The sequence below is a fragment of the Oryzias latipes genome, chromosome 9, assembly GCF_053564925.1.
Source record: "Oryzias latipes strain Hd-rR chromosome 9, Olatipes_Hd-rR_3.1".
NCBI lineage: Eukaryota > Metazoa > Chordata > Actinopteri > Beloniformes > Adrianichthyidae > Oryzias > Oryzias latipes.
In genome coordinates, this window is record NC_136245.1 from 1,318,464 (window position 1) to 1,330,924 (window position 12,461).

The following is a 12,461-nucleotide window of genomic DNA, read 5'->3' on the forward strand; positions in this document are numbered from 1 at the left end:
AGGAGCTCACATACAGACAAACTCCTCCAACAGCTTTTCCAGCTCTATTTTTGCAGAACAGTGTATATCCATCTAAATTGTAAAGCTCTAAATATGCATCTTCATTAATCCAGGTTTCACTGCAGCCAATTATGTAAAAATTGTGACCTATTGATGCCAGCAGTGAAACTAGGTCATCATGATGTTTTTTGATACTACGTATATTTAGATGCAAGGAGGAGAAGGTAAAGCTACTGTTGGTTTTTATTAAATCCTCTGGGTTATAATATTCACAGTTTAAGTTTCTCAGTTTTGCACCCAGATAGTGCTGTTCAAAATGGTCTTCCTCAAGACTACAATTTACTTCTATCAACCCCATACAGTTTGAGAAAAACATGATGTCCAGATTGCAGGTAGAAGACTCTGTGGAGACACTTTCCCAAATTCCCCCACCAAACAAAACATAATAAACAAAAAATAAGTAAAAATTTAAGAAACATAGACATTACCATAGTCATGTAAACCCCTTGTGCTATCTTAGATGACCCCCCCCCCTTCCATTGAGGTGTTCTCCCTACCATGACAAAGGTGGATAAAGGTGGATAAAGATTTCATGTAATCCATGGACACCAGTGAAGATCACAAATCTTTGAAGAAAAAAGGTTCAGAGCACTGTCTAGTGGGTCTAGATGACCCCACTCCCAACGTTAAAGTGCCTAGGATAGCACAAGGGTTACAAAGAAAGTGACAAACTGAAACAACGGTTCAATGACAAAGCACTGCTGGTTGTCAGATGTCAGAGGCTGTTCCTCTGAGTCCCTCCTTACAGCCACGATGTACATTTTCTGCATATAACACGGATGAAAACTGGTCAGACGTGAATCTTCGTATAAAAAGGGAGAAAAGTTGTGGTCTTTACGTGAAATTTTCACAGATGTATCAGGAATGAACCCCATTAAAACCACAGAAGAAGTAGGAATAAACCATGCAAAGAACACATAAACCAACGTAGAACATGAACTGTGTGACTATTGTGCTGTTTATGTGTAATTCATTAGTGATTCATGCGTCCATAACATAATCTGAATGTGTTATGTGCGCCCTATACGTGATCTAATGTTAAACATCGGTGCTTCATGCATGAAAAGTCTGTTAGACAAATGTGGAACGGTCGTGGAAAGACATACATTTGTGTTTGCATCTCACAACGATCATGCACATTTGCACAAGATTTAGGTAATGATTGCGTATAAAATACGTTAAATACACATAAACTGCATAATTCTTAACCGACCAAAATTTTTGAACAACTAAAAACCAAATTCATGTAAAGAACCGTCAGCCAAAACCCTCGACGGACATCTGAGCACATCCACGAACGCAAGAAACACTCATGGATCACGTAGATCATGCATGGATCACAAAATACACAACATGTACATAGTGACTGTGGGGCACGACCTTCAGGTCTCACCATCATGGCCTAAATGACCTTTATAGTTCCACTCCACACAGACATGTTGGACACACACATTGAAGTACACAACATCAGACGTGAGGCTTACTTGACTGTCGGTTAAGCCCCCTCCCCTTTGGTCATCACAGGCAGTAACGATGTCGGACCTACAGGAAAACTGCGACATTTCATCAGCTACCCCCACTGCAGAAAAGCTCTGAGCCTGCAGAACGGCAGCACATACCTGGTCATGGGTTCATCCGGTGACATCAACCATGGTGACGGACAGGAGACGTAAGTCTGATCTGAGAAACTTCTGAATGAATCCCAAGCCCTTCCCACCTGTGTCCTTGTGTTTCTGAGAGTTCTTTGTTCAGTTCTTCCTCTCTGCTTTCAGATATCAATACAGCCTCGGAGAGCACACCTGGATTGAGTACTGGCCAACGGTAGAGGAGTGTCAGTTGGATGAACACAAACCTACGTGTCTGAGCTTGGAGGAGATGATGGAAGAATTTGTTCAGTCTGGATGTCTGGAATAGAAAAGAAGCATCATTTTTGCTGTAAAGTCTGCAGCATTTCTGCAGAATAAAATCCAATCAACCACCATGTGTGACTTCACTTGAGTGTTTATGAAAGGAAAAGAACCCCAAAAAGGGGACAGTTAAAGGAAAACTGTAGCACACATGTCAAAGTTCAAAAAGAATGAAAACAAATCGACGTCACAAAGCTAAACTGTAACGTATTTATGTGATCGTCTGTTGGAGACTTCAGGTCTCACTCAGTTTTTTTAAATATTAGACAAAAAAAGATCTTTCTAATACAAATCCTTTCATAAAATTACATCATCATGGAAAAGCGTATTAATTTCCATAATTCTATTCAAACAAATTACACCTTCTTAGAATATAGGTTCAGGGGCCACTGTTCCATTTCCAGTATATTTGTTTATTTTGACATAAATTGGGGTTCTGGCTCATAAAACCCACAAAAACAGAATTTCAGAAAATTAGAAAACAGAAGAGCAGAGATTCTGATCACATCAAACCAATCAAACTAAAGTATCGTCAATCCTTCAGTAGAATGGACAGGGTCCAGGTCCCGCATCTCCATCCAGATCCTCAGCAGAAGGAATCCTGAAGTCCTCCAGAACATTCTGCTGGACCGCTGCAGTGATTCTGGACTGAAGACAGCAGAGTTTACCAACACCAGCTGGACATTTCAGTCCAGATCCTGACTGACTGTGGAGATTTCACTCTGGACCTCCAGCAGCTCGGGTTCTGCTCCTCACCAGTCTTCCTCCAAACCCTTGATTCCCAAATGAAAGACTGTCCTTTCATCAGAACCAGGACCTTGGACCTCTGGCCAACAGTCCAGTCCTTCACTTTGGTCCAGTTGAGACGTTTCCTCCGTTGGTCCGGGCTCAGAAGTGGTTTGACCCGAGGAACCCGACAGTTGTAGCCCGTCTCCTGAATGTGGTTCTTGAAGCTGTTCCTCCTCCTGGTTCCAGTCTTCCTGGAGGTCTGCTGGTTCTGGAATCTTTTTGATGCTCGTCTCTTTAGCGGCTGCATGTTCTCCTGACACATTTGTTCTCCCATCAGACTTTCTGTTCATCTGCTCAGACTTAACCTCATCATTGTCAGAGAGGAACACTTGTAAGCACGTGCACGGTGTGCAAAGGCGTTAACATGAGCTCAGAAAAGCTACTGGAAGTATTTCTCAGTGCTTCATGCTGAGCCTTTTCATTTAATACTAATGAGATTTATGGAAGAGGAAAAGAAAAATGTATTCTTGCAGTTTTCCAATTCTTTCCTTTATTCTTTTTTAACTTTGTACTTTAATTTTGGATGAACAAAAGTTGTGTTTCGTGATTCATGAGGCCACTCAGAGTCTGCCAGCAGTTCCTGCCTGCTGCCACTAGAGGGCAGCAAGTCCCACTGTGTCAGCAGATGCACGTTTGGAACAACAGAAATATCTACAAAAAAATGTTTTCCTTTAAAAACTGGAGAAGTACTAATGCTCCTTCAGTCAATCTGAATTTATCCCACTAATCTCTTAAAGGTCATCTCTTCTACAACTAATGTGGGATAGAAGTGTGTAGTGTGCGATGGAAAACCGCTGGTCATCAATCAGACACATGTAGACATTTACATAAGTAAACATCCTGTGGGAAATCCTAATCCAGATTAATTGACCCTAAAATGAAAAGACAGACCAAATTCAGGTGCAGTATTTGCTCATTGAGTCTTCAAATACATGAAGACAGCTATAAAAAATTGCACACAGATGAAAAAAGTATGTTCTAGGATCAGCTGCAAATCCTCCCCCCGTCAGAGGAAACCTTTTCTCTCACCTAAATTCAAAAAATAATAATTTACACCCTCAGTTCTTTCTGCAACAACCTCCCTGAAACCATCACTCCATTATTTTGGACTAAGACACTTCTGCTCATTTCTCCATGAGAGTCTCTCCCAAAGGTTTGTTTCAGACTCACTACGTTTGGTTTAATGAACATAAGAAAGACGATAAATGTTCCATCATTCATCGATTATAAAATAATGTATGATTGTTATATATGATGTGATGATTATTTTGTATCTGTTGTATTCTATTTACTAAACTCTGACTCCATTTCGAAAAAATAAAAGCTCAAAAGACCTTCAAAAAAAAATATGTTTTTTAAAGCCAGTTCCATAATATTGATTTGTTTTTTGCCCTCTAGCTGAGTTTTAAATGTGCCCAGTATGCAAATAAAAACAAAGAGGTTCCTGTGAACCGGAGAGCTGTGCTGATGTGTGACGGCTCAGAAGCCGCTTCCTCACACGAGCAGCAAGGCAGCAGCTAAACGTCAAGACATCAATATATCAATATTAGCAACAACGCATGGAGGCCAAATGATAGGAACTCCTTAAATGTTTGCATGTATGCAGAAAGAAAAGCATTTTACATCAATCTGATCCAATTAAAACCAATGAGTTGAGAACAATCAATATAATTGCTTGTTTCTTTTTTTCGCGTGGCCTTCAAACACCTCAGGAGGCAGATGACATCATAGAAATTCTGTTAACAGCTTTTCGTCTGTACACCGATCAAACAGACATGTTGAAAGTTCCCCTCTGATCATCTTCTGATCTATTGTCAAAGCGTTCTCAGTCGTCTGTCAATGATGATGATGTCATTTTTGTCCATGATCCAAAAACCTGTGTGGTTTTCTGGGACTTAGTTTCTGCAGAGCGGCAGGAATTCATCACAAATTCACCTCCGAGTTGTGGGCGGGACTCTTAGTGCAGAGTAAGCCTCTACTCATTTCCCATAATCTCTTTGTTGAAACTCTCTCCCACTAGCTCACAGCCCCCCACACACTCAGAATAACATTAGAGGTGTGATAAAAACAGCAGCAATATCAGAGCTATCCAGCCGTCCAGTTAAGATCTGAAAACCAACTCAGACGAGGAAAACAAAGACGTTCATGGATGTTTGTCTGCATCAGAAAGAGCAGAGCAGGGAGACTGTAGACCACCAATTATAGGAGTTTGCACGTAACCCTTGTTCTATCCTAGGCACTTTAACATTGGGAGTTGGGTCATCTAGACCCACTAGACAGAGCTCTGAACCTTTTTTCTTCAATGATTTGTGATCTTCACTGGTGTCCATGGATTACATGAAATCTTTCCACCTTTATCCACCTTTGTCATGGTAGGGAGAACACCTCAATGGAAGGGGGGGGGGGGTCATCTAAGATAGTACAAAGGTTAATGACTACTATCCTTTGAAGTGCATTATTTTCATCTGCTTCTTATTCAAAACAATTTGCTTGAATTAATACTCAGAAACGGCTGCACGGTGGCGCAGTAGTTGGCGCTCTTACCTCACAGCAAGAAGGTCCAGGCTGGGGGACCCGACCCAGAACATCAATGGGGGGCCTTTCTGTGTGGGTTTTCATAGGTTAATTGGGTACTCTAAATTGTCACTAGGCTACGTTCACACTGCAGGCTGAAACGACCCAATTCCGATTTTTTTGCCCCTAAGCGGCCCAATTCCGATCTTTTCATGACAGTCTGAATGACACAGATCGGATCTTTTCAAATGCGACCCAGGCCCCGTGGGTTTGCCGTCCTGATTCCGAATTGTAGCCGTTCTTTTCAATTGCGACCGCCGTCTGACCGGCCAGGCGACTTGATTCCGAACTGTACGTCATCGACACGCAACAAACGTCATCATTCTGCATTGAAGTAGGCGGGAACGAGAACGTAAACATTAACCATGGTGGACGATGCTGCTGAGACCAGACAGTGGAAGGGAAGGGAGGTCACTGATTGGATTGATATTTGGGCTGATCGCTCTTTTCAGGCCAAACTCCAGGGCTCTGATCGCAACTGGGCGGTTTTTGAAAAAATTTCCAGATAAATGGCCGAGCGTGGTGTTGAACCTTTACCGCGATAACTTTTTTTTCTTTCTCCCCTTTCCACCGTGCTCAGAAGCGCGGGGGACCCGAGGCGATCCTCCTCCTCCTCCCTGTTCTGATCCTTAGATTCTCCAGAACGGGTTGATAAAGAGTCCATAGCATTTATTCTGGGGGAAACCTTCTTTTATTACCGTCCTCCGTAACACACAACATGAATGCACGCCCACACTGCCCCCCCCCCCTATTCTCTATCACGGCACGCGCTTGCACACACACACACGCGGGCGCGCGGCCCCAACACATACACATTCCTCTTCCACAACAGTGGGTACAGACGATCCCGACTCCATTGCCTTCTTAAAATGAGAAGATTGTAATTGTGCTGCTCCTTTGTGAAAATAAATTTAATATTACAAAAAGAGTTCCGCTTTTGACAACACTGTTGTTGACATCCATGTTAACGTTTGCTCCGCAAACAACGAGTGACATCGTTCACCGTTGAGTATTCTTCTGGCTTCTGCGCATGCGGGTCTCGTTTGGGTCGTGTCACGGTCACACTGGAGATCACAAAAGTTCGGATTTACTTGGAAATGTGAACGGTCTAGCAAACAATTCGGATTTTTTGAAAAAATCCGAATTGTGCATTAAGCCCTGCAGTGTGAACGTAGCCTAAGTGTGATTCCAGACACACTATCCAGCGACAGACTGACGACCTGAGCAGGGTGTCCCGCCTTCGCCCACAAGTGGCCGGGATAGGCTCCAGCAGCACCGAGACCCCGAAAGGGGTGGAACGGAAGAAGATGAATGAATATATTTATATCTATATATCTATATATATATATATTTGACACTGCATAAGTCTTAGCTTTTTTTAAGTTTACATCAGACCTGATGACGTCATCTGCTACATCATAACATCACTAGAGATTTCAACATGTGCAGCAGCCATGAGGACAGCAGCAGCTCTGAAGCTCCAGTCTCTGTTCTGGGATCTGAACCACGTCCCTTTGTGGAGGAAAACGTCACCGTGATTCTGTCTGTGAAACGATGACCGTGTGTGAGCCGCGAGTCCCTGAACAGGAAACGAATGTCTACTTCCTGTTCCAGAAATGCTTTCCGGGCACAGTTAGCGTCACACTATCGAGACTTTAGTTCAAAATTCACAAACAGATGACAGTATTTTTTTATGGAAGTTGGGCTTCGTACCAATTATTTGAACGTCTTTCGGGTTTCCTTAGAAGTCCCGCTCAACAGCGTACAGACGGTGGTTTTCCCGCCGCGCGCGCCACCGCAGCTAAAAACAAAGGGGCTAAGCTAGCCTAGCTTGGCCTCACGCGAGTCAACAATGGCACGCGCGAGGACCATCTTTGTCCACGCGCTCAGAGTGCAGCTGCTGTGGCTCCTGCGCTGCCAGCTCGCGCGCCCGTGCGAGCAGAGGAGCAGCTCCGACACGTCCGTGCTCTGCAGGGCCTGCGGACAGGAGCTGGCCTCCGGGGCCGACATCCGCTTCGTCCCCAGCCGGCTGGCCCTGTCCACGCGCAACGACACGCTGGTGAACGGGCGGCGGGTGAACGTGCAGCTGTTCGAGAACCCCCACGGGGTCCAGTTCGAGGTGGTGACGTTCAGAAAGGCAGACGTCACCCAACACTGGCCGGCGGACGAGCGCTTCTCCTGGTTCCCCGGGTTCTCGTGGACTGTGGCCACGTGCCCCAGGTGTAGGTCTCATGTAGGTGGGTAGGTGACCTCTGACCTCTCCGGGTCACTCCAGGACTCCACTGATTTCCACCTTGTCTTTCCAGGCTGGGCCTTCCAGCCGGCGGAACGGACAGACACAAAGTCTGAGGAGTCCAGCACCTTTGTGGCTTTGATCGCACAGCAAATCCTGACTGAAGAGTTCGCTTCAAGTCTCCTCATGACACCCAAGTCTTTTGTGAGCTGACGCGTCCAAACCCAAGTCAGCTTTGGGTGTGACCACCGACATTCAGACCTGCAGTGGGACACGGCCAGCCCACCTCACAAGAGACACGACAGCAGGGGCCACATGTACGAGCCTTTTGTTCAGTTTTGTTCTTTATTAAAAATGTCATTTCAAATCTGGTGGATATCTGTAAAACAATACAATGAAGAAGAAACAAAAATCCCATGGTGTCAAAATAACCACTCTCCCCAATTACTCTTGCCCCTCCCCAACTGATCCCCCCCCCTGAACATGACAAATAAAAGGAATGAGCTGGTACTGTCAAACCACACGGGGAGAAATACGAGGACACAGCGTCCCACTGAAGAAGAAACAAAAAGGAATAGAGGTCTGCTAGTGCTAGATCACTACACCACAGCTCGAGTTGATTTACCAGACAAGACCGACACAGAATCGTCTTGAAACTCTACTCAGGATGCTGAACCCATTCTGTTTTAGGCTTTATTTTTTTGTTTTTAGATCAAGTCGGGTATTGTACTCACAATTCAGGGCATTGTGCCACAGGCCTTCGATGAATAAAAGGAAAACATAACATGGCACCAATTATTGATGACGCTTCAGAGTGGAAAGTGAAGCACCAACGAATATAAAATTAAAAAAAAAAAATTGCTCCCGAGTACAACTGGGGAAAAAAAGAGGGTCTTGACAGGCGGCGCTTCTCAGTCGTCTTCCCCTTCATCATCCTGGAGAACAAAAACACAGAATGAGGACCGAAACACGCCGATCCACTAGTTACTGCAGACACTGGTCACTCTACCTCCCCATCTTCTCCATCATCCTCTTCGTCCTCCTCTCCATCTTCATCTCCTTCTTCATCTATGTCCTCCAGACCTTCCTCATCCTCCTCTTCTTCCTCCCCTTCACCCTCCTCATCATCCATATCAGGAACCTTAGAAACAAAACCCACATTCTCAGGACTGTTCAACTCAAATTAAAGCCCCCAGAGACGCTGCGATAAAGAAAAACAACCCAGACGGAACGTACCAAGTAGTACTGCAGAGGGTTCGGCCAGATGTCGTCCTTGATGACCTCCCCGAGCTCGTCGGCGCCAGCATCCGCGTGATCGGTGAACCAGGTGAAGAAGCTCTCGGGTTCTTCGTGTTGCCTCTTCCTGCCGGCTTTGTTCTGTGTCTGACTGGAACGCTTGGTCAGGTCCTGGCAGAGGAAGGTCAAAGGTCACTGACGGCTCACGCGGTTCCGTGCTGCTCAGAACACCGGCATCGCCCTGAACGTCCAGTCCGTTACCTTTCCTGACTTCCATTTGATTTCTGTCGACTTTGAAGACGGGTCTCCGCTCTCATTCAGATGAAATTCTTTGGAAAGGACTTTGTTTTCAAAGTATGGGTTTTCATCAAAATACTACAAAAACAAAAGTACATTGCAGTAAGACTACACACCACGCACACATCAGAAATGGAAAAATTAACGAGACGTACAAAATCTATTCTGTAGCCTGACTTGATGTCTTCAAACTCCGTCACCTCCACTCTGCTCAGGTAATGAAGCGCTTCCTCATCTTCCTCCCCGAGCAGGGCAGATACTGACGAGGAAGAGTCACAAACGGAGTTCAACAAGATGTTTACCATGAAACTGTTCTGACACAAATGGTTGCTTACCTTGTGGATGGTTGACAAATGTGGTGACCCAGAAGTTTGGGATTTTGGCGATCAGTTCTGACCTTTTCTGAAAGAATGGCTGACGGAGTTTGTTGTACTTCTGTTCTACTTTCAGAATCTCTTCGCTGGCCTGCTCATTCAACCTACAGGAAGACAACGTTTAAATGTACACGATACATGAGCAGAAGATCCACAACTTAGCCATTCTAATGGATAAAGATGAGTTCATTTCTTTGATGGAGGATATAAAAAAAGCTAGATGAAATACTTCATTAAAATAGGTTTAATTGACATCAGATCCAGTTTTTACAAAATCACTTGGCTTTCCTGTTTACTGCAGAGTCTCATTCTGGACAAACTCAACAAATAGAATTTCCTTTCATGGTGTGTAGAGAAAACAGCTACCATGTAAAACATTTAAATGTAAATGAAATACAGAAGATCATTCAGACTTTAAAAATGATTCCTCCATATTACCTGTCGATTTCATTTTGAACTTCGTCGATGTGTTCAATAGCTTCTTGCTGCTCTTTCTCTGTGAGACACAATACACATTTAGGCATTAAGGGTTAGAAGCACAAAGCAAACAAAACCCTTGAGATCATATTCTATAGAGCTTCGTTATAGACAGTAAACTTTCGGTAGCATCGCGCCTCGTGAGCCTCGTCGGGGTGAAACTCCGTCAGCGGCCAATGGCTGCAGCGCTCGCGCTCCTTCAGACTCTCGCCGTTTCCTGCCGGCGGCGACCTGCAAGGCCGCGTGGTTCAAATGTGGAGCAGCGCCGCTCAGCCAGACTCGCTCACCGGAGAACTAAGAACGCCGCCCGCCAGGAGACACCTGCCCTCCCCGTCCCAGCATTGAGTCCTGGTCACTGGCTGCTGGTGACTCACTCACGCGCTTATTGAGCGCTCTTGCCTTTAAATGCACCAACAAAACACGGCGTCAGCTCACGTTAGGTAACAACAACAGCAGCATGATGCTAACTACCAGCGACGGCTATTCAGCCCTAATGCCGCTGGGGTTTTCGTTATGGGACCATCACGCGCATTCAAACAGAAAAGCTGCGTGTTCTTGATGCATGTGGGTCCACGGGGCCCACGACCATCGGCGGTCCCGGCCACGCTGCTGCTGCTAAACCCAGCAGCTAACATGGCCTCTGCACTGAAACAGCGGCATGCTAGCAGGCGCGTTAGCCGCCGCGCCAGTGGCCGACAACATCAAAAGCACCGCGGCCGCTGCAGAGGAAACCCGCCAAAAACACGCAGAAACGCAAAACACGGCCAAAAATAAATCCCAGCGCAACCAAAAAGTCAGACGTGAAGACGAGAGCAGTGTTAAAGAAGAAAGTGAAAATGGCGCTGAACGGCAGGCCGCCATTCCCCTCACCGGAGGTCTCGTCCGCTCCGTCATGGTTCGAGTTCAGCTCCTTTTTACTGGCTTTCGCCGCCGAGGCAGACATGTTTCTGCAGGCCGGAGTAACGTAGAGGCGTCTGGGAAGCAGCCCGCGTCTTTCACTGTCCGCGAAGAAGCTGAATTCGCTGCGTGGTTCAGCGTGGAGAAGACAACAACGTGCCGCCTCACACACAATGTAGCTGCCGATGCGCGAGGAAGTCACCGCGAGCTCTGCTCACGCGCTCCTTTCATTACGAACGCGCCTCGCCGAATCGAGCAGACACGAGCTCCGCCTCTCAAAGTAGGTCTCACTGCTTGACTGCTGTTTATTGATTTGGTGGCGTCTTCTCTCTGAAAACCTCGCGCAAAATAAAATAAAAAACTTTAATAATACCCCAGATTTTACCAAATAAAAATTAAAGGGATGAAATGGACGGAGTTGGAAAAAACACATTAGCTCCAGCCAAATGTTCGGGCGGACCGCCTCGCACTCGCGCACTTAGAAAGAAGGCTCGCGCCTCTGCACAGCGCCAATGGAGGCGACTGTGTCAGAAAGCGTGGGAGACCAGCAGCAGGATGAATGAACAGCATCTCTTAGATCTCAGATGTTAATATAAGTTTATATTTGTTCCACTTGTAGTTCTTCTTTGATCCTCCACATCAACGATACTTGACCCATTTGAACCATATTATTCCAGTGTTTGATCTCTTTCTGTCTCCGGTGCAAAAGAATCTCTTCAGTTTTTGCTTCACTCAAAATGTAGCGGTTTAATAATTGTCTTTTTTAAATTGAGCAATCACAGCATTACAGAACATTGAACTAGATTAAACATTACAAGACATGGGTTGACGTCATAAACAAAGTCTTTGAAGGAACCCAAATGCAGAAACAAAGCTAATACCAGAATAAAGATTCATCTCAACAAAGTGAAACAAAAAACATTTTTATTCACCTGCAGAAACAAAAGGGAAGTTCTTAATCTACTATAGATTGTTTGGATTTTTGTGAACAGTTTCAGTTTGTTTTTAAATATTCTATATCTTTTGTGTTTGTTAAACTTAGCAAGGCAAAGAATTATGTTTAAACAGATCTCTTCTCTTTTATTTTCTAATATGATGCAAAATATGATGCTGCTTAATGAAAATGTTGCCAGTTATGGAAAAATATCTTCCCACCGGTCATGTAGCTGTTCCCAAAATATTTGTTAATAACTGTTGCATGGTTTCAATTTCCCTGTACACATAATTAAATAGTAATCTTGGTAATTTCGTGTTTTGAAAGCACAATTCTTGCAAACTATTTACAGATCATATTTGATAAACATTTCTAATTTTTATGTCTTTCTGAAATATGTTTAATTGTTAGATAACCAGTACAATTATTATAACAGGGGTTTTAAAAATATACTGTGCACATACCTGCAATAAAGCCTTTGAAAAACACCATAAAGATATTTTGAAAAGCGGCTCTTTAACCTGCTTTGCAGCAATGATTGATTTATTGTGAAAATCCATCCACATGATAGCATGTTTGGAAAATCTGTCTGACTTTGTCCATTTAAATGCACATCTCACTGCTGCATGGAGAGCAGCTCCATGCAGACTTTTATGCCAACCGGTTCAAAAGATGCTTCATGT

General features: G+C 44.6%; 2 protein-coding genes and 1 pseudogene across 4 annotated transcripts in view; 2 read left to right on the plus strand and 1 right to left on the minus strand.

Moving 5' to 3' along the window:
- The window catches only part of LOC101158285 (complement C3-like), a 39,853-nt pseudogene extending 37,814 nt beyond the window's left edge, over positions 1-2,039 (plus strand). The window contains exons 29-30 of the transcript XR_013658026.1: positions 1,585-1,729; positions 1,833-2,039. The product of XR_013658026.1 is annotated as a complement C3-like (transcript). The remainder of the gene's footprint in view (positions 1-1,584; positions 1,730-1,832) is intronic.
- A 512-nt stretch (positions 2,040-2,551) lies between these two features.
- Positions 2,552-7,930, plus strand: si:ch211-51h9.7 (protein cereblon). Of its 2 annotated transcripts, none has more exons than XM_023958895.2 (2): positions 2,552-7,567; positions 7,637-7,930. In XM_023958895.2, the coding sequence occupies exons 1-2, from the start codon at positions 7,183-7,185 to the stop codon at positions 7,774-7,776; spliced, it is 525 nt and encodes a 174-aa protein (XP_023814663.1). In that variant the 5' UTR covers positions 2,552-7,182; the 3' UTR covers positions 7,777-7,930. The 2 variants fall into 2 exon arrangements, with proteins under 2 accessions (XP_023814663.1, XP_023814664.1); XM_023958896.2 differs by having other exon boundaries at positions 2,552-7,563.
- Positions 7,890-11,347, minus strand: seta (SET nuclear proto-oncogene a). The gene is made up of 8 exons (XM_020706359.3): positions 10,818-11,347; positions 9,909-9,966; positions 9,432-9,574; positions 9,252-9,355; positions 9,061-9,174; positions 8,800-8,970; positions 8,573-8,704; positions 7,890-8,498 (listed from the first exon to the last, which is right to left on the minus strand). The coding sequence occupies exons 1-8, from the start codon at positions 10,888-10,890 to the stop codon at positions 8,475-8,477; spliced, it is 819 nt and encodes a 272-aa protein (XP_020562018.2). The 5' UTR covers positions 10,891-11,347; the 3' UTR covers positions 7,890-8,474.
- Between the last annotated feature and the right edge of the window lie 1,114 nt (positions 11,348-12,461).